This window comes from Lonchura striata, chromosome 5 (genome assembly GCF_046129695.1).
Source record: "Lonchura striata isolate bLonStr1 chromosome 5, bLonStr1.mat, whole genome shotgun sequence".
In the NCBI taxonomy this organism is placed as follows: domain Eukaryota; kingdom Metazoa; phylum Chordata; class Aves; order Passeriformes; family Estrildidae; genus Lonchura; species Lonchura striata.
Window position 1 is genome coordinate 2,293,576 of NC_134607.1, and position 22,028 is coordinate 2,315,603.

General features: G+C 44.6%; 1 protein-coding gene and 1 long non-coding RNA gene across 3 annotated transcripts; one reads left to right on the forward strand and one right to left on the reverse strand.

Annotated features, from left to right (window-relative positions):
* Positions 1-271: 271 nt before the first annotated feature.
* On the reverse strand, positions 272-17,316 carry YBX3 (Y-box binding protein 3). 2 transcript variants are annotated; one of them, XM_021539201.2, is made up of 9 exons: positions 17,088-17,316; positions 13,000-13,063; positions 11,279-11,312; positions 6,417-6,506; positions 5,691-5,813; positions 4,388-4,479; positions 2,184-2,355; positions 1,054-1,154; positions 272-636 (listed from the first exon to the last, which is right to left on the reverse strand). In XM_021539201.2, the coding sequence occupies exons 1-8, from the start codon at positions 17,284-17,286 to the stop codon at positions 1,089-1,091; spliced, it is 840 nt and encodes a 279-aa protein (XP_021394876.1). In that variant the 5' UTR covers positions 17,287-17,316; the 3' UTR covers positions 272-636; positions 1,054-1,088. The 2 variants fall into 2 exon arrangements, with proteins under 2 accessions (XP_021394876.1, XP_077639318.1); XM_077783192.1 differs by having other exon boundaries at positions 4,388-4,482.
* Positions 17,317-17,427: 111 nt separating this feature from the next.
* Positions 17,428-21,279, forward strand: LOC110475221 (uncharacterized). The gene is made up of 4 exons (XR_013339969.1): positions 17,428-17,564; positions 18,459-18,545; positions 19,730-19,815; positions 20,928-21,279. It is a non-coding gene; the product is annotated as an uncharacterized LOC110475221 (long non-coding RNA).
* Positions 21,280-22,028: the final 749 nt, after the last annotated feature.

Genomic DNA, 22,028 nt, shown 5'->3' on the forward strand with positions numbered 1-22,028 from the left:
AAGACATGTGCAGCTCTCTTTCACATATAAACGCTGAAGGAACAAGATTTAAATAATGAATTCTTTGAAAAGCAAACATGAAAAAACACTCTAAACCATATTTTTTTGGTACTTGAAATTACTTTTATTTGTGAGGAACGTCACCCATGCTGCACAGTTTCAAATAGATCTTAACAAGGAAAGCGGAAGTTTGTCCTCCCCACGTCCTGCAGTGAACAGGACTGGCACAGAAAAAAAAAAAAACTCACACTTGGGAGGTTTAGCACCAGCATCCAATAAAAAAAGCATTTTATTTCAATTTTAGTTCTTTGGTTGGTTTTTTTTCCCTTTTCAGTTTGATACCAAAAGAAAAATTGAAAAAAATCAATACTAGCAAAACAGTGAAATTCTAGGGAAAAAAAACCCAAAAAACAAAAAGCTCCACAGTTGCTGTTGAAACTAGGGAGGTTGTTCTTTCTGAATCTCGCTCTCTTTCTCTCTTCATGCATCTATCTTGTAGGCGTTCCCTGGATCTCAGCTGCTGGTAAATTTTCTTTTACATTTTGGTATTTCAAATCTTTGCTTTTATCATCACTGTTGACAATTTATTGCTTGTGTGTTTCTTTGGTGTTAATTTTGAGTTGTACTTTAGGACACCTGTTGAAGAGCCACATGTTAAAAACAAATACAATTGAAGTTACACTTTCTCAATATATAGACAAAATGTCCAATGAAAAGAGTTATAACAAGCAGGATAAGCCAGTTGTGCTTATCCTGTCTGTTATAATCAGAACCTTCCTAAAATAAAACAACTCATCAGCAAATGCTATTACTATACACACCAGACAGCTTCCTGGAAAAAAAAATATCAATTATAAAGCAAAACTTTCTTTGGGACAAATACAGAGGCAGAGAGAGGGGAGAAAGAAGAGAAAAGCACTATCTTGGTTTGCCTCCACAGCACTCCGAGAACTTTTCACAGATATCAAGCCATACATAAGGGGATGTGGCCAGAATCACAGAAGCATACACACTCTGCTTCCATTGGGAAGCAGAACCGTCCATATTCCTTACCTGAGCGATGGTAAAGGTGCCTGGGGAGCCGGACATTACTCAGCGCCACTCTGCTCTGTCACTGGAGCAGGATTTTCAGCAGGTGTTTCAGTTGCCTTTGTCTGAGACACAACAAACTCTTATTATAGGCAAAGGCTGACCTCCACACCCTTCCTCTCTTCAGCATTACAGCCAGCATAATGCAGGTTTTAAAACAATCAAGAAAAATGCATCTCTAGAAAATATTAAATTTTAGTGCATTTCTTGTAATTGAGTATTACACAGTAGATTCTGTCAAGGGAACACCTGAAGTAGACACTGAATGAGAAAATCTTCCCTCATTAAAGTATAATCTGTGTTTGCAAACAATTTCCTGGAATTATCTGGTTCAAACAGTTCAGGAAATTGAGCTTTGAAATCCACCTCTCATGCTACATGTAGAATTAAGGTTTGTGGAAGCAGGAAAACACAACTGTTTCCACTTCAAAAACAGCTGTTACTGTTATAATTAAGAACTACCCAGAAGCAATCCCTATCCCACTGCCATTTCCTTTTAAGACAAGGTGCTTATTGTCAAAGAGGGTCAGAAAAAGCAGGCAAGGCAATTAGCATGTCAGATTTGCTCAGCAGATTTATCCAGCACATGAATACATTTATTAAAAATTCACACAGGGCTGAAGGTTTTGGGCATTCACCTCATTAAAACCTCTGCTACATACAACCATGAAATCATTTGGGTTGGAAGGTGACCTTGAACATCACCTCATTGCAACCCTCTGCCATGGGCAGGGACACCTTCCAAAATCCCAGGCTGCTCAGAGTCCCATCCAGCCTGGCCTTGGACACTTGCAGGCATTGGGCAGCCACAGCTTCCCTGGGCACCCTGTGCCAGGGCCTCACCATCCTCACAGAGAAAAATTTTTCCCTCATATCCAATCTAAACCTAAAGTCTTTCAGTTTTAACTCATTCCCTGTTGTCCTGGCACTCCGGACCCTTGGAACTGTCTTGCCTCATCTTTCCCTTCAGGCCCTGGAAGACCACAGTGAGATCACCCCAAAGCCTTCTCTTCCCCAGGCTGAAGCAGCCCAATTCCCCCAGCCTTCCCTCGCAGGAGAGGCGCTCGTGCCCGGGAGCACCGCGCAGTCCGTACCTCTTTGCCCTCCTGTGCCGGAGCACTGGCTGGGCGCGGCCGGCGCCGGTAGTTGTAGGGGCGCCGGTAGCCGCGGCGCAGCGGCTGCTGGCTCATGGCATTGGCTTCGTGATGGTTCTCCTTGTTTTCAGCCTCTCCAGTCACCGGGGCAGGGCGTGGGCGAGGGGGCCCTCTGAGAGGGGCACAAAGAGGTGTTAAGAATGAAAGGAGCCCAAGGAAGGTTAAATCACAGTAATTTCAGCCCAGCAAAATCTCCCATAACCAAGTGTCATCCTCAACAGTTTTCAGTGCTAGAAAACCATCCCTTCAGGGTTTAGCTGGCATACGGTTGGAAAGGAAAGTCAAGGAAAGTGAGTGTCTCTTCATTGCTGAAGCTACCTCACTGCTGTCTATTGTGCAATGAAAATGCAGTTAGCCCCTTTGAATTGCTGGCTAACAGAAGAAACAAGCCAGTAGTGGCCACACAGGCTGATTGTGTTGAGTTAGCTTTGGCATGGCTACACACCAGCCTAGTCCTATGCCTAATTAATGGTGCAGTCCTTGCAATCCTCCTCACTTCCACCTGAAAACCATTCCTGGATCTCAGCTCTTTGCCTCATATGGCCCCTCTTAACCAATTAGAAAAAGCACCTATCACAGGTGAGCTGGACCTCACTAACACTAAGCTATCAAGTCCATGCTCTTGATGTATACAAGAGCATTTTGCCTTATTTCTAGTATAAACAAGGTTTATAAACTGTCTAAACACAGCCAAAATCCAGTTCCCCTTAGCTAATCCACAGCTACCTAGTCCCAGAAACCAATTTAGCTTTTCTAAAGGAACCTAACAAAAGTGCCAGTGTCACTGGATTTAGTGCCTGTAAACAAAAGCAATACCTGTGAACTCAAACAGAAGCATTGTGCACTGATAGGATGTATCATTCCTCTCATAGGAAAATTGCATCAGAAAATCACAAGTTTCCATTAGTCATAGACAAGTTACTCAGCCTGTGATTCAACCACATGACGTGTAAAAGCCTCACTGGTCTTGCTATGGTGCTCTCTCTGACTGCCCAAAACTAATGAAAACTTTCAGGAATTAAATTTATCCAGCTTGGATGCCAACAAGCAACAAGTATCAGTAGTACCCCATTTCCCACAATCCTTGATAAAAGAGCCAAATTGAACATGAATTTTCATAAATAGAAAAGCTCAAAGTAGAGATGGAAAGCTTGTGGTTTTAGACCCAGATTCCAAAAGGATGGGATCCATTGTGCATGGAACAAGCAAGTCATTACAATTAAGAACAATCTTGTTATCCCTATCAAATTCAGCTTGTTGCTGCTCTTGCACTGTTATTCACCTCTTAGTTTTTGTTTTTGAACAGACATGCACATGAAAAAATGGAGATTACATCATTTTCACAGTTAATCTCTAAATTCAGTGCTGGAATTTGACTTCATAAACAGCTTGATAAACAAGGACAATATGATGAGGAGTAACTGAATGAATGGCAGACAAACCAGCTCCTTGAGGACCTTTAAAGGCCATTTGTCCAGCTCCCTTCAACTAGATCAGGTTGAGCAGTGCCCCATCCAACCTGATCTTGTAAAGGGCATCTACCACCTCTCTGGGCAACCTGTTTCAGTGTTCTACCACACTCACAGTAAAAAAAAGGTCTTCCTTCTATTTATTCTAAAATTCTTAGTTTAAAACCATTGCCCCTCATGCTAACACAACAGGCCCTGCTAAGAAGTTTATCCCCATCTTTCTTATAAGCTCCATTCAAGTACTGGGCAGTCAGCTCCCTCAGCCTGCTGGCCATGTTGCTCCTGCTGCAGCCTCGGAGATGGGTGGTGTTCTGGGCTGCAACTCCACATTCACCAGCTCACACACAAGTTTTCACCCACCAGCACCCCCAGCAGGGTCCCAGATCAAGGATTTGGTTATTACTTATCCAGGAAAGTATGAGTGTTCAGCTGGGAGGACACGGACACTGCAGCTCTCTTCAAAATGCTGCTCAGTTGCAACATGTAATGGGATGCTAAGAACCCTTTGCCCTTTCTGGGCCATTATGATTCTGAACATACAAACACACGAACCAAATTTCTCCAAGTAACGAAACTGCTTCTCACTGTCCCTACAATTTGCATAAGTGTTCCCACACTTGGGAGCCTGTACAGAACACAAAAGCATCTGAGTAACTGAGCAGAGGAACTGCAGACCTGCGAAAGCGGGGACGGTAGGTAGGATTCCTGTGCACTTGCTGAAGTTGTCCTCCTTCTGTGACCCCATCCTTGATTTCTCCCTCACCACCCTGCTAACAAAAGAAAACAGAAGTGTGGTATTTGACAGGCAGTATATTAACCATAGCCCTGAATGCAAGCTCAGAACCAATATATCAGTACAGAAATCCCAGCATATTGAGTAAAAAGAAGCAGCAGATTCTCAAAAGGCTTAAAATTGGGCAAAGTTAAGATGAGGACAAAACAAGAGCCATCAGTGCTGCCCCTGCTCCTCACAGACTAAGAAGCTGTTCTTAGAAACATTCTCTCTGATACATGTTAAGTGCATTTCACTACATGAAGTGCACTGTAAGGGGTACATGTTATCGAGAAGCAGTACTGATCAGCACAATTCTTTATTTGAAAAGCTAAGAAAGACTTCACACAGAAATTTGCCACAAACCACTTCACATTCTACATAAAGCCCCATTCCACAGAGAACCCGGCACAAAAACATCAAGAAATGTTAAGATATATAAACTGTATTACCTCACATCAAACACTCTTTCTACACAGTCCTCTTTAAATGTTTCAGAGATGCAGTGGTTATCTTTCCCCTTTAGCTGTTAATTGGTAAAGCTGTACATTGGTTTCAGTGGTGTTTTTTCTGTTTTGATTTTTGTTTGTGGCTTGTGTTTCAAATGCCAGCCATCAGTAATGTCTGTTTTATAAAATGTTACATGACTTAGAGTTCCTCGTGTATTATTTTTCCCTTGAAAAGAAGGAATTTAACAAGATATCTAGAAACAGAAGTGCATTTTCTGCATCTGATCCAGTAGGAAGCAAAAGCTGTAGCCTCCTGACAGCCCTTGGCAGTCTACCTAAAGTTTGACAAGTACCCATCCCATTCTGCACAGCCATTTTAACCACCATGGCCATACACAATTAAAAATCCCACAATTAACTGTGATGTTCTCTCATGTATACAACTGATCAGGATAACTCAATATCCAAAGGAACTAGGATAAATAGTAAGAACAGGTAGTATCTGACAGCAGGAAAGGTATAACTGAGAGACTCTGAACTCAAAAAAATAACACTTCTCAGTTTACAACAGCTTTTTAGTACTTATCCACTTTGCAAATACCAAACTGTTCTGGTTTTGTCAAGATGACTTGTACACCGTAACTTGAAAGTTTATTAGGTCTTTGTAGCATGGTCAGAAGTGTCTCAGACAGTCAGGTGAGAAATAGCCCTGTCAGTTTTGTGTGTGGCAGTAGCAATCCAGGGAAATCAAACTCACACTCCGAGGTGGGCCCCGGCGTCGGCCGAAGTAGCCCCGTCGATAGCGGCGCCGGTCCGCGGCGTAGCGGCTGCCTTCCACGGGGACTCCATCTGGACCAGTGACATTAGCTGCTTCTGCACCCTGAAAGGGAGAAAGAAAGGCAGCCAAGGTGGCGTGAGAAAAGAACAACCAGCTACAGGGAGAAGATGAAACAGGAAAGAGGCTTTTTTGCCTAAGTTCGAAGCTACAGTGATTCCTTTCTTCTACACAGGGCAAAAGGAGGTTTGTTACTCCAAACCCCTCCACCGAGAGTTAACCATGAGTTAAGATACTGAAATCCTACCCAACAGGCTGAGTTCAGAGAAGGAAGCAAGAAGAAACTGACTGAGACAAAAATAAACCTCAAAGAATGCTCAGAAAAGTAGAAGCATAAGGAAATTGAAAGTTCTTACAGTTATTAAGCTACTAGACTCCAATAAAAATTTTCAGGTCAGGCTGTAGGCTTCACATGTTCTCTCAAGTAACAGCTGCAGATTCCAGAAACACTAGGATGCAGTTTCCTAGTAGTTTTGATACATATCTAGAAATATGCCTCAATGACACCTTTAAAAAACAGATTTCCCCCAGAAAAGCTACATGAAAGCCACCAACCTAGTGGTTAACACACCAGACGGAGACATCAAAGACACAGCTAAAGCTGTAACATCATCTCTGACCACACCCTGATGCTCCAGGATCTCTCACCTTCTCTCCCTCAACCACATCAAACTCTACAGTCTCTCCATCGCCAACGCTGCGCAGGTACTTCCGTGGATTGTTTTTCTTTATCGCCGTCTTGAAAGGAAGATGCATAAAAATATATTATTTTATGTTACTTATCTTACACATTCTTAGCCCTAGAGATGAGGGAAGGGCAGTATTTCTCTGCTAAAATTCCAACTCTACACACCAGAGCAGTCACCAAAGTATTTCAAACACAGATGTCTCGTATTTCACATGCCCACCAATACTCAGTTCAAGGTCTCCTCTTCTCTCACTATTTATGAGTTTATAAATCAGCTGCTGCTCCAGGATCTGCTCAGTCCAGTATGAAAATTATTACAAATCTCTGCATGAATAGAGTTGATAACTCAGTGCCTGATTTCCTCCAAGCTGTACCAAGGCAGCGCTAGCAGCAAGTGTGATCCCTGCCTTCAGTCATTAGGAGAGTTGTAGATCATCTAAAGAGAACTCAAGACCCACAGCATTTCTGTAGAAGCATTAACTATATGGTATCATGGCAAGTCATAGCAACTAGAAAAAAATTACTGTAACTCTGGTGTAACAAATCAGCATTTTATCTAAGCACTGTAAACGAGACCCCCAAATATTAGGCGAGTCTGTGATAACACAGAATAGTACCAGAACAGACAGATGCAATCTTGGCCATCTCTTGGACCGAAACCCCAAAGTACCACAATAATAGCTATTAATAACAATACTATTATTGTTACATAAACATAACAACATGGGTTTGGATCACAGCCAGTTGTACACCTCACACTCACAGAAACATTCAAACCTCCTGGAGCAATTTTCAGTCTGTCAGATACAAATACCTTGCTCAGACTCTGTGGAGTATTTCTAGGACTCCACAAAAGGCTGTCAGCAAGACAAGCCTACAGTCTGTTCATTAGACAAGGCTTTGCAAACTGGAAGATGTCAAGGAGAAGAGACTAAGACATGTACTGTACAAGCTAACCCAGTAGCTATTTTCTTACTGAAAGATTATCTGCCCTAGATTAAAGACCCATTCACATTCAGTTTCCTGATGCGGGAACTTTTAGTTAGCATGAAGGAGGGAGGTGCAGAGCCAGCAGAGAGAAACACACATGGAAACACAGGGCATAAATCCAGCTTAAGAAATGGGATGTAGGGCAGAAACAGGAGAACCAGTTGTCCTATCTGTCTGCAGCTCAAGAAAAACTGCAGAATGACCATCATTGGAGCTGTTACCTTCGCATAGCAACAATATTTAGTCAACAACAGCCCCAAAATATTTCCAACTGAAGGAAAATTTTATTCAGTTAAAAAGCTCATCTTGACTAGTCTAGGAAACCTATATTCCTTGCTGCTTAATACAATCTCCTTTGTGTTTCAGGCAACAGACCAGCATGGCCTTCTAGCCATACCTTTCCTTATATCCTGCAGCATCCCTGAACAGCCTAAGGAAGGACGCAAGAGTGTACATAATATAACTGTCAAAGCAAAAATATTCCAAGAGGTTTGGGGTATTTTAATACAGAAACAGAACAAGCTATTCAAGTAAATTCCTTTGGCAATTACTTTAGCAAGCAGAGACTCCACAATTATCTCAAACAACTTTGTTTGCTTTCTGCTGATCTTTTAGTGCAACTGTCCCATTTCTAAAAATCAGATCGAAGTGTTTGTTTTCCCATACATTTTATATACTAGTACTAAAACCCTTAATCTGCAGCAACATTAATGATTTAGTACTATTTGTACTGAAACAACTGACTAAAACTTTTAAGACTTCTGCTTTGTATGTGACAGAGATGTCAGTAAGCTGTATTTCAAATTCCTTCCCCTACCCTGTAAGTGTGGAAGAAGAAAGGACTAACAAATTTCTTTTCAGCAGAGAGTACATGCAAGATAGATGAAACTCCTCAAATATCCTTCAAAAAGCATAATGAAAGATAAAAGCAACAGTATTCCACATGTTCTGTTCCCAGCTTTATGGACAGAAACTTCAAGAATCCAGATCTGCAATTGCCAACAGAAGGTAGAGGCTGCAGTAGGCTGGAGCTTGTTTTATAAAGGCAATCAGGACAATTTTGAGTAAATCCTAGAAATCTAAGCAGAAACTCTACAGCTTTACTACTTCAGCTGCAGATAAACATCACTGAAATAAGCCTCTAACAAGCCTAAGCTCTAAGCTTGATGAAAATACTTTTACTCTGTGTACCCAGAGGGGGAGAGAGCACTATTCTCACTGTTAGTGTTTAGCAGCATCCTGCAGGCTCCAGCTCCTCTGATTCAGAAGACAGATGTTTCACATTAATGGACAACACTCAACAACAAAGCTTTTCCATTCCCAGGGGGAACACTGATGAGCAGGCAACAAGAAGAGCCTCCAGAGCTAGTTCAGGTTCTTGTTTGAGAGAGTTCTTTCCATATGCTCATACCACCACATGATCAGCACATCCAGCATTGTCCCAGTAACAGCCAAAATTTGTTACCAATTCCTGGTGCAGGTCCTTCAGGCTGTGCGTGATCAACACAATCCAGTGAAGTGAAGAGAAAGAGATTAACTCCTCCTCACAGCTCGTTCATTTAAACTCTACTTAATTAAATGTAACTGCTCTGGATGCTGGCACTCTTCCTGTTGTTAAATTGCAAGACACGCTGCAGCCCACGATGGATCCCTTCTGCTCACAGCACCTGTAGCTGACTGACACAGTGCCCTGGGCAGCACCTTGCACCAACCAACCAGACAGGGATGCAAGGCAAAGAACTGCCCTTGCAAAAAACACTGCCTGGGGCCACTGCAAGACAAAGGGTTAACTCAAAGCAAGCCATGCATGCCCTAAAAAGAAAAGCATTTTAATCTGTACTAGCTATAAATAGCACCCAATAGCCAGACACCAAGCACTAACCCCCATTCCAATCATGAGATCGGCCCGTTCCCTCCCGGTGCAGATGCATGCAGGGGAGGCAGGGAGAAGCTGTATCTATTCAACTAGGTCAGCCTTATTCTGAAGGGATTAGGAGTGTAATCCAGCCCCTCCCAGGCACGAGGGAGGGGCACAGCAGGCACTATCCGTGCAGAGGGAGCTTGAAGCAGGATGTTTGCTCACAGCATGGATTTGCCTCCCTCGTCAGACAGCCTCATCAGGAGATCCGGCCAGAATGTCCCAGGCTCTGGGAGTGAGCACATCCATGTACAGGATGAGGAACATCTGACTGCTGCCAAGCCAGAGCAGCACTAGAAGCCTTTACTCTGCCATGCTCAGCCTGCCAAGAGTGTTAATCTGATGCAGGCCTACACATGATGTGGTATTTCTGAAACAAAGCCAGTTTTGCTCACACCAAAAGGACTTCAGCCATAGGCAAGTGCCCACCCCTCTCCACACACACCCACCAGTTTACATTTAGGGGAATAATCTCCTCTACAAGTAAAGGAGACAGAACAGCACAGATAACGCTACCTTTCTGTTTGGGTCACAGCTGGCAGCCTTACCAAGCAGAACAACACTGATCCATGTTATCTCTCATCAGCACTACAGCCATTTTCCGGGAGTATTCTGCAGGGAGTATACAGTTTTCTCACAAGTATCAAGGAAACCTTATTTGTCTTTAAGGCAGTGCTGCCTATACAGAACACATTTCTCTTCCAGAACTGTTCCCACCCTCCTCTAGACACAATCCCATCCAACCATAGATGTGTCAGCATGCCTACAGCACAGACTGCTAAGGAAGGAAAATGACCATCAAAAATCATTATGTGCATTGACAGCTCTTGCTCTCAAGCTACCAGCTGAACCAGGAACATGTACTGTGCACACTTCCCAACATCATTTTCTCTCATAACAGTCACTAGATTCAGCCTCTTCCAGGTTCAGAAAATGGGTATAGACCCTATGACCCAGAGAAACAGTTACCACTGTTACAGAGTTACCACTGTTTAGTCATCAAGATACAAGAATTAAACTAACTCTCAGTTGACTTGCCAGCTAAGGATATATGCAGGTATCCTCATTCTCAGTGACCAGCTCTGGGAAAAAACGTCCTGGTTACATTTGATAGAAATACTGTTACTTACACCACAGAAAAAGCTCATGTTTTCAAAGATCACATGAGCCTGCAGACATTTTATATGGGACAAACTCTAGGGGCAAGATGACAGTTTCTGGTGAATGATGCAAAACCAGATCTAAGCCAACTAATCACTTGACATCAGCACGGAGACAGCATCCTCTGTCTTGCCATTATTTGCCTGCAACCTGAGAGTCACAGTATAAACTTAGAACAGCCTCCTGACAGCTCAAGGAAAGTTAACCAATAACGAGCCGCTGGGCAAGCTCTCTCTGTTTGGGCATACTTGGCACACAGCCTTCCTCTCTTCTGCCTAAGAGCAGCTGCCTTGTGCAGAAACAGCTGAGGGCAACCCAGGCTGGTCAAGAGCCAGACTAGATCACTTTCTCTCTAATACCAGGGAGGGCAGACAGAACAGACCTGCAAGTGAGGAGGGTGGGAAGAAACAAAAGGCACAAGGAGCATGAGGAAATAGGGGGAAGGACAAACAACAGTAGCAAGGTATTCACAGAGGAGTCATCTCACCAAGGGGAGACAACCAAACAAAAACCACATCAAAAAACACCTTTACTGTTCAAATTAGAGCAGACAAAAAGGGTTAAGAAGGGTTAAAATACCTAGCCCTTCATAGAGAAAGAAAACAACCTAATATTTCTCCCTGAAATTTCAACACACACATCCACTCAAGTTATCTGCAGAAAATATTTTAAGGAGAAGCCAGGACAAGGTTGGGTAGCTGTTGCAGGAAGCTGCATTAGAAACCTACCACAGCACAACTCCTGCTGTCTTACCTGATGAACAAACACATCTTCTTTGGTGTCATTTCTGTGAAAATAAAGTGAGAAGTCATAAGAGTTTAGACTAAAGAGACTTCAATAGAAATTCCTGGCTTTTCAAGTGAAACCCTTCTTCTCTCAGCCTGTAGCACATGCCCTGAATTCCATACATTCTGTCTAAGTCTACGCTACCAAAACCCTGCTCTGAACTTCTATGGTCATTTGCTTGAGAACAGAAAGGGTTCCCGTGCCTCCAAAAGCTTGAGAGGATGGGGGAGGTTCTCTAATCTTCTGGCAAATATTCAGTGTTTTCTTTTTATACAGGGCAGAGTTGATGACTGGACTGCTTGTTTTTCACTACTCTAACTCCCCAAAAACACTTCCAGAGGGACTGCAACCTGAGCTGTTACCCCAGAGGTCAAACAAGACTATCAACAGGACTGGCCACAGCTGTTAACAGAGATCTCCTTTCAGTGAAATTCAAAGCAAAGAGGCACAAGAGGTGTTAGGAGAGTCCACAGGAGGAGGACCCAGACATGAATGTGAGGTTTTCTGGATTAGAACACTTCAGGCTTCCACATACAAAACACAGAGATAAGTCTGAGACCTTGAATCTGTGATCCCATACAATAAAAAAGAGCCTAAGCCCTACCATCTGTTCACTCAATTCCTTCTCAGCAAACAGAAGAGGTGGGTTGAAGAGTCTGTGAAGATAATGCATACTCCCAAATTTGTTGTCATGGATTGAAGCAACAGTAGACTTCATGTTAGGAAGAAAGCTAACAAGTTATTTACACCACAACCAGGTGAAGGCTCTTACATCAACTGCTATAACAGATTTTAAGAGGACTTCCTAATTAAAAAACTCTTCTTCTAAGCTTACAGATAATAACCTCAGAGACTAATACCACACCACGACTGGCTTCAGCTCCATGAACATGGAGTCTTCTACCCCTTTCTGCACTTTCCAACTCCCCCAAATCTGCCTGATGTGTAACAGCTCAAGGACTTGCAGAGTGAAATAACTTGCCAAGTATGTTTTTGGAAGACAAGTATTCAGTATGCATCACTTGCATTCCTCAAAAAAGCACACAAGACATTTAAGCCCCTCAACCACAAAGATATTTCAGCCTTAAAAGCCAGAGTTTCCTCCAGTAAATTGGAAGCTTAGTTCTTCTGCACCTACAGTTGCAGTATGATCACTCTCACCTACAGCTGTTTGGGTTCTCAATGCTATTCAGAGGTTTGTTTGTGCCCAGAGTAGAGGGAAAAAAACCAAAAGATACAAAGAGAATTTGTAGGATACCCAGGCCTGGCATATTTTCAGTGAGATACTACCAGAGAATCTCAATTAGTATCCACAGGAGGTATTCTGACCAAGCAGTTACCACTTGAAGATTACCCAAAAGTACTTCCCCTCATCCTCCTCCCTTTCTCAGGCCTTCAAAAGAAGCCAGGCAGTCACTAAACAATATGCAGCTCATTAAGAGTGCAGTAGAAGTAAACATGAGAAACAGGTAACAGACCAAATTTGTAGTGAGTTTGACTCTTTCTGTTTTCTCCCCATACACATAACCTTTGATTGGGGGCTGAGATGTTTAAGAACGTTTGCTGAGTACCTGGCCTAAGCTGACTATCAATTGCATGAACTTGTAGTCAGGTCCTGAGGTCACTGTTGCAACCAGTACTACAAGTCTTAGTACAGCATAAATACAACTATCAGAATTTAAACATACCTGTTGATAAAGCCATATCCATTTCTGACATTGAACCACTTGACTGTGCCAAGAACTTTGGTGGCTGGAAAGGAAATTATAGACATTAATCTAAAATATAAGAAAGTACAATAATGTTATATAAACACTTCTATAATTGCATATGAAGCTGCAACCAGACTTACTCTGTTCCCTTAACACTCAAAGTGTGCCTTCATCTCCCAGTTCAGCTCATTCTAATGCAGTAACAAGACGCAGTGCTTTAACACACTATTCTTCAGTCAAAGGTTTACCACACAGCACAAAACATAGCTCTACTTTCAAAATTGACCATCCATCCCTTTTTAAATATCCTATCCCAGAAATGGGCAGCAAAGCTGAAAATCCCACTGCCATTCATCAGATCTCTTTAGGTTAGTAGCTAGACATGAAACATAGCTGAAGGAAGCTGTTTAAAACTCCTCTCTTTCACTTACAGTTACCCTTCTTTCTTCCTTGGAAACCAGAACAGCCCAAAGAAGCAGTATCAAGTACTGTACAACCCTCTCCAGTGGAAATGCAGTACATCCTTGTTCTGGAAAAGCTCCTTTTTGCATTGTCAGCATCACACAAACCAAGCAAGACCCCACAAGACTTATTTTTTAGTACTCCTACTGCTAAGATGATCTGTGATTATGATGACTTAAGCTTTCATATTTTTCAGCTTCTGTACTGCCTTAGTGTGCAACTCTGGACTTCATATAAAGTGTTAGCAAGTTCTCTTCACAGTTGAATGAGACAAACCAGTCCTTTTCCAGCCTGAGAACCAAGGACACCGTTACAGCTTCAGGCCCCACAAGTACAAACAGCAGCAAATTGAGGAGAGCAACATGGGAGAATTGGACTTCATGTCCTGAAGCTGTAATTGGACAATTAACCCCAATATGTAAATGGAGAAAAACTTATAAAAGTGTGAAAACTCATGACCTGGAGTCCAAATTCAGTGCAGCCATGGCCAGTCTCTTGTACTGCCCAAAGTGTATCCTTTGAAGGCCTTTCAACAAATACCTATTTTACTCCCTTAACTCTGTTTAGCCTCTGTTCCAGGTTAGCCTCTCTAGGCATCAATTGCTTAGTTACAAAGTGACCAACTTCACGTTCCATGACTTTCAGGATCAAGGCAAGCTCCCGTCTCAACAGTAAAACAGCATCTACTTAGAAGCCACACTGCAGTGTCTTATAGGACCCGGCAAAACCTGTTTCTCCAACTTATGGGAATGTGTAGGAGGAACTCGACAGTGATGGAGGAGGCAGCCCCTCCTTACCTCACAGCAACTGGATGGACACCACCAACTTGTACTTTTCAAATCCCTAGTTAAAGGAGAGTCTTAAACTCTGTAATTTAAGAGCTGTTACTTGTTAACACAGCTTGATTACAACTACTTAAGCAACCTGTGCAGTACTAACTTGAAAAGGGTCTAGTCACAGACAACTGCTTGCTAAAAACATGTGATACATGTTTTGGGGGTGGCAGGAACTCAAGAGGCAATTAAAACAGACCAGAGACTCTCCAGTTTTGAAGTCCCCATCACTCTGCTAGAGGCAAGAACACACTGTAAATTGTTACCTTCATCTACTCTACACCTGTATTCTTTTCTAAATAGATGATGGAGCCAGCCAGACCTTTGGGCTCATAAAGCCTTGCCATTCTCATACACCCCCTCAAGTAAGAGCATCTGATAACAGCAGTGCATTGTAGCACTGCTGTTGTTATGATTGTCAATAACAGGCCCTTTCTCATTGCCCTTTTAGAAGTGAAGTTTCTGGTCTCCTTTAATAGACTTTTTAGTAGAAAATGTTCTTATTCAGAAGCAGTGAAGTCTTAACATGACAGAGATATCACCTAGAGAAAAAGGACTCTGCCGAGTACAACATGCATTCCCAAGAATTCTTGTTTACTGGAATAGAAAAACATTCTTTCAGTACCAAATACTGGTTCAGTAAACAGTGTTCAGCACCAGTATTTATAGCTGTGCTTTTAGGTTTGGTTTCATAGGGACATCACCACATACAGACATTTCCTGCTACCACAATGGCATTGGCTACAAGAGCTTCCCACACTCAGGCAAGTCACCAGGAGGGGACAGGGGGACACAGAAATAGAGCCAACAGTACCTGTAGGTTTCAGCCTGCTTTGAGAAACTGTGCCAGTACCACTGCCTCACTCAACATCATCCATTCCCTCCCCTGCAAAACAGCTTTGGAATCTGTTAGCCTACTTGAACCAGATTAGGAAGAAGCCTAGGAAGCATGACAAAAGCCCTCAGAGAGATCAAGAGGCTGGGAAGGAGAGGCAGTCAAAACTCACTCTGTGGCCAGCTGGCTGCTGCTAAGTGGAGGAGTATGCACACAGTTTGAAAACAACATTGTTCCATGGGGGAGACGCCAATATATTCTCCCTAAGACAGTGTGCTAGTAAAATACTATTCCCTGCAAACATTTAAGTCTCCCCTAAGTATCACTGTGGGCCAAAAGAATCTCAGACAACAACATGACACTGAACATCCACGGCAGAGTCACTAGTAAGCCTGAGCAGGGAAGTCTGGCAAGGAGGAGGACAAGCCCAGAGGAACACACAGTAACCAGCTAAACTGATGAGTCACAGAAGGCAGTTGATGTGCTGACGTACATCCCACCAGCAAGTGGAAGCCCATATATTTCTACAAGATGCTGTACTCTGATGCTATCAGAGGAAACAATCACCAGCCACGCCTACTCATGACAAAACAGCCTTTTAACAAAAAGAGCCAAAGCTTCCTGTGACCAGGAGAAAAGGAAAGTTGAGTAGCCTTTACCCATGTTTCTAAAAGTCAGACATTTGGAGGTCTCAAGCAAGCATAAAATTTTGCTTCTAATGCAATCTTTGTAAAAAAAGGCTTAAGGGAACGTAACTACACAGGTGACCATTAACAGGGACATTTGAGGTGGACTTAACTCAAGTCCATTTTCCATCAGCATTTACAGTGATCCTTTTCCTCATCATTCCTAATAAAAAGCTTGCTTAGTAATAAGGCCATTCTGCAAAACCATCACCATGGTGGTTTTCATTTTCGTGCTAGTTCAGAAAAGGCACTTCTACCTTCACTTCCCCCCACCCCTTCTCTCCAAGCAATAGGAATAGGTGAACAAGATAAAAAACATTACCAGGAATGAAGCAAGCCACATTAAGGCAAGAAGCAGCTAGATACACCAGCAGATATGGATGTGCTGATTCCTGCGTGCTAATTACTGACAAATGAGGTAACGGGGAAAAAAAAGAAACACACAAGCTGTGGCTCCGATCTCTTCTTTGCTAGAATTTTTCCTAACTCCAGTCCAGAGGAATCCTTTACCTGGCTTCTCTTTCTTGCAGCAAGACCTCCGTCTTCCTCTTCAGACGAGAAGGTCCTGTGTATCCTCAGGGAAATCTGGGACTCTACAGTAAGTCAGTTTCAACTTTGCCTTTACCAAACCCTCGAAGTTACATAGTTAGAAACAGTACGCCCCTATCGGCAGCAGCCTGCAGATGAAAGTCCTGTCCTTTTCAACAGGTTGATCCTATTTAATCGCAATGAAAAGGAGTCACACTTGCTATGCACCGGGCTTGAGTAGAGAAACGGCAACATGACATTTCGTTTGCCTTCTTACTGATAGTAAAGCAGAACCCAAACCCCACCCCTCCAAAATAAGCAAACCCCACTAAACCGGGAAGCATTACTAATGCAGGCTGCTTAGTCCGGATAGAAAAGTTGTGCCAGGACCTTAACATTAAGGAGAGGCACACAAGCTTTCCAGCAGCCCTCCCCGGGGGAGCCTTCGCCGGCAGGTGCCGGGAGGGGGCCGAGCCGTGCCGGGCCGTGCCGCGCTCGCTGTCCCGCACGCTCGGGGCCGATGAGGCAGCGGGGCTCCCGCCCAGCTCCCGAGCGCGTCACGGCCGGCGCGGCTCCCCCGGCCCGCGGGAGGCGGCGGCGGCCCGGCCTGACTCACCGCGGGGGGGGCGGGCGCGCCGGCCCGGGCTGCGGGCGGCGGCCCCCGGCCCCCTGCCCCGCGGCAGGTGCGCCGCCAAGTTGCGAGCGGGGCGCGGCACTCACCCAGCACTTTCTTCGCCGACTCGGCCGCCGCGGTTGTGGCTGCGGCGGCGGCGCCGGGGGCCGCCTCGGCGACCGCCGCACCCGGCGCGGAGGCGCTGGCGGGGCTCTTGGGAGCGGCGTCCGGCGCGGCGGCCGCGGCCGGGACGGGCGGCGCGGCGGGCGCGGGGCTGGCGGCGCTGGTCTCCGGCGCCTCGCTCATGGTGCCGGGCGGAGGTGTTGGCTGCTCGGCCGCGTTCGGTCTTACTGCCCCCAAAATGGCCCCGCCGAAGTTTTAACACAGTCAGCGGGGGCCGGCGCGGCACGCGCGCCGCCTCATTAGCATTTAAAGGGGCCGCGCCGGCAGCCGGCTGTGCGTCCCGTGTCGGCGCGGCGCGGCACGGCACGAGGGGAGAATCTACAGTCTACAACTCATCGCATGCAGTCTGCAACTTCTTGGCGAGGGGAAGCGGAGGGGCAGGCGCTGATCGGCGCTCTCTGGTGACTAAGGACGGGACCCGGGGCACGGACTCAGGGGAGGTTAGGGTGGCTGTCAGGACAAGGTTCTTCCCCAGAAGGTGTCGGGCAGTGAACAGGCTCCCAGGGAATGGTCACGGCCCCAAGGCTGCCAGAGCTCCAGCAGCGTTTGGACAGCGCTCTCAGGGATGCACGGGGTGGGGTTGTTGGGAACGGTCTCGCGCAGAGCCGGGAACGACTCCATGATCCTTGTGGGTCCCTTCCAAGAGCGGGCGCATTCCCTGATTCGGGGGCACGGTACTGCACGGCGTGGGTGGGCGCTTGTCCGTGCCTGTCAGTGCGGACACACGTGGCCACGCGTGCACACAGGTGTGAGTGTCCCGGTGTCCCGGTGTCCGTGTCCCGGTGTCCGTGTCCGGGTCCCCGCGGCCGCCCCGCTCGGGCGCTGTGCGGGGCAGGCGCTGGAGCGAGGCTGGGGCGGCTCCGCCCGATGGGTTTGGGGCGCGGGCGCTCCGCGGCTGAGGGACACCGGGACACGCGGGCACCGGGACACGCGGGCACCGGGACACGCGGGCACCGGGACACGCGGACACCGGGCCACTTACACCTGGGGTCTCCCGGTGTGTGCATTGGCGCGGTCACTCCTATTTCTTCCCACTCTCCTCCCGTCGGCGCTGCCATTCCCGCCGTGTCCTCCAGCTCCCACCTCCCAGGGCATTTCGTTTTCCCGCTGCTGCCTCATTTCGCTGCCGCTGCCCGTAAATCTCTCTCGGCTTCTCGCCTTTGTCTCCTTCCTTTTCCCTGTCCTTCTCCCAGTTTTTGTACAGCCTCCACGAGTGTAGTTTTGGTGATGTTTCTGCTCTCTTCTGCCGTTTGCACTCACCAGCACCCCGTCTTTATTCCACATTCTCCCCACAGAACTTTCTGCTTATGCCTATCATTTTGTCCCACATGGATGCCTGAACTGAAGCATCGAGGACATGGCCTTCTCCACTTCCTCCACAGGCAAGGAAATAAAGTGTTTCTACACGCACAAAGTTTTCCTTACTTCTCTGCATACCTGAACACGCAAGGGCACGGTCCTTTTTGTTTTTTTTTCCTTTATCTGATCTCCGCTTCTCAACTATTCCTTGACTGTTCTTAGAGCTAAAGAGACGGGCTTTGGAGAGCATCCTTTGCTGAACCTGCCTGAGACAGCAAAGCCAGCTGCTATTGCACTTCTCACTGCATCCCTCTGTACACATAAAAAAACAACAAATATTGTTTTATCCCATAGCTTTTAATCCTCAGTGCTGTGTTCATTCCATTACTTTAAGAATAGGTCACTGTTTCATTTTTCAGTGTACATGAAAATTTCTAAGAGGGTGCTAATTGGAATAAATTTCAAGAGGATAGTTTAATTATGTTATAGAAATTGTATAATCAAGACACTGATGTGCACTTGATATATCAAATTTATTTTCAGTGAAGTTGTTAAGTTGATTTTTTTCTTCCTCGGGTTAATTTTAGAGTTTATTAAAAAGCCCACTAAATAAAAAACTACAGTATACAATTTGTGATATATACTGTGACAGAAAATTGGCAATGTTTTCCTCTGTTTTTAAAAATTTTATTTTAATATAAAAAAAAGAATTATAGAGTAATCTCATTTCTCCTTTTCTTGCTGCCAATTAATAATACATTTCCTCTGCTTCAGTATTCAAAGTCGTTTCAAGAATTATATTGGAAGAAATCAATCCACCAACTCAAGTAACAAAAACATTTTCATGGGGAAAGTAATTTCTGCTTCTCTGTATTCTCTGAATACTTCCCCTCAACTTGCTGTCAATTACTATTTTATAGAATTTAGAGCAATACAGAATCACAGATTTGTTGACACTGGCTTGTCCTTCATGTGTCTGGAAATCCAGGATTAATTGCTCCATACCTTTCTCATGGATCTAGGTGAGGCTGACTTCCTTTCTTAAGTGAACTGGAAGCTCAGACCCCTTAAGTATAGAGATAATTACATATTTCTTAATTAGATGGTCACAAATTTCTCCTTTCACAGGATGTTCCCTTTTTTTTTTTTAGTGAATGAGCTGGTTTGCAATAGTCCCTTTCACCCTCCTCACTTGATGTGCAATTATTCAACATACTATGTAGCCCTCAGACTGGATGCAGAATTATTCCTTCCCTTCTTTCTCCAGGGTCCTGTGAGGATTCAACCAACCCCAGTGAATTTGGAGCGCTGAGAACTGGCAAAAGCATCCCATAAAATTTCTGGATCCCACAGGTACAGTTTGTTTGGTGATTTATGTATATAAAGAATAACTTCTTCTGTTTATAAGGTGACTCTTCAGGGGCCTCAGGCTCTGCTGAGAAATCTGAGGGGAAAATCAGGATTGTAAAGATTTTACATGGTAAGGGGATATGCAAGGTGCCTGCAGGTCTGGAGCAGGACACACTGATCCCATAAGGAAATGCAAAGACAGATTGAAATACCAGATTTTGTAATTAAAAAATGTGGTGCTCATCAAAACATAAACATTTTGCAGATACCAATCAATTTCTGTAATTGTATTTCTTGGGGGAAAACAAACAAAACCCCAAAAAACGCCTTCAATAAAGAAGAAAGGTTCTATTTCAACAATTGCAAAAACGAATATTTTAACACTGCACTTCCAAATAATTTCATGTACTGAAATTTTTTCAAAAAATATACAAATACACAGATATTAGTGTATATAATATATAATGTATATTATATATTATATATCTATAATACATATTATATATAATAAATATTATAATATATAATTATATATTATATACTCTCTTATATATATTATATATTATATATTATATATTATATATTATATACTCTCTTATATATATTATATATTATATATACTAATATATAATTTTTATATGTATAAATTGATCCTGAATTATTTTTTTTACAGTAAACAGTATAGTGTGTAATATATATTACATTTATCTTGTCAAGAGCTGCTTCTCAAAGAATATCTTTAATGTTGGAATGGAGGCAGTTTTACAAAATCTACCGAGTTGTTTAAAGGTTGGGGATTTTTGGTTTTTTGTTGAAGACTTTCATTAAGGGGGAAAGCGCCAAACCTGACAATGACTTTAATGGGAAGTATTGTGAATTTTAAATCTAAAAGTAATCGAAATGGTTTCTAGGTTAAGTATCTGCAAACACACTATTTGCAGTCAAATGCAAAATGCTGCTCCACCAAGCAGGGGGCTTCAAAGTGAGATGTCAGGGACAGGTAAAGAATAAAAAATATTTCCCGTTGGAGCCGTGGGAGGCGATGTGGGACAAGGTAACAAAGTTCCTGCAGAGGAACTGACAGTTCCTGACAGGGCTCCTCGATTTCCACGTAGCTCTGCAAGCACCTCCCAGCCCTCTCTGAGGAGGGCTTAAAAATAATAAAACTTCCAGCGGACAATTTATGAGAGAAGTCTGTGAACTGAGAGCATGCTAGTCAAGAATTTTAGGCAAAATAAATTAACAAAATACTTCAAAACTCGTCAAAGGATCCGGCTGGATATGTTAAGTGGATGTATGGTGGTCTACATATATCTGCTCTATTGTGGGAAATGAAGAACAATTCATTCCAAAATAACCCAGAGCTTGGCATTGACCTGGGAATTGTTAGATTGAATTCACTCTACCACAGAGAGGATGCGTCTCAAATTCGAGGAACTTACAATTTTGGATCCTTCCAGCTGGAAGGATTTAAAGGACTTGCCACAAGGATTTCAGTGTTGCAAAACACGGGAAAAACTCTGAGTTCATTAAGGCTGTGATCTGTGAAAAACCTGATTCTGGGCCAGAGCCGAAAGAGATGAAACTGGGAAAAGAGGTGATGATGATGACAGTGATGGTGATGATGGTCCTGTTCCCTGGCTGCTGCTCTGTCTCTGCTCCTGCCAAGGCTCCTGAGGGGTTGATGTGACATGAGGCAAGTGCACAGGAGGCGGTGCTGCTCCAGCAGCCGAAGGTGCAGCTGGAAGGACCTGATCGAGACAAGAATCGGCTCTGCTGAGCGCCGAAACGGGGCTGGCAGAGCCCCCAGCGCCTCCCTGGGGTCGGGGCAGGCAGGGGGGCTGCGAGAGACAGCGGAGCCCTGCGGAGCCGTGCTGGGAGCGGGGAGCTCGGACACAGCCTGGGCGGAGGCAGGGGAGCCGTGAGCTCGGACACAGCCCGGCCCTTGGTTGTCACGGCTCCTTCTGCAGCCATTGCCGCCCGTGCCAGCGGGCACCTCCGTGGGACCACACCAAAGATGGCGGCGCAGCCGGAAGTGGCTTCTGCCAGCACAAAAGGCATGGAGTCAAACGGTGCCGCACCGAAGAGAGCATCTCCTTCGGCAGCCACTTCCGCCAGTAGCAAAGATGGCGGGATAACGCGTGTACTCACGCGAGACCACACCAAAGATGGCGTGTCACTTTGCCCTTACTTGTGCCAGCATCAAAGATGGCGGA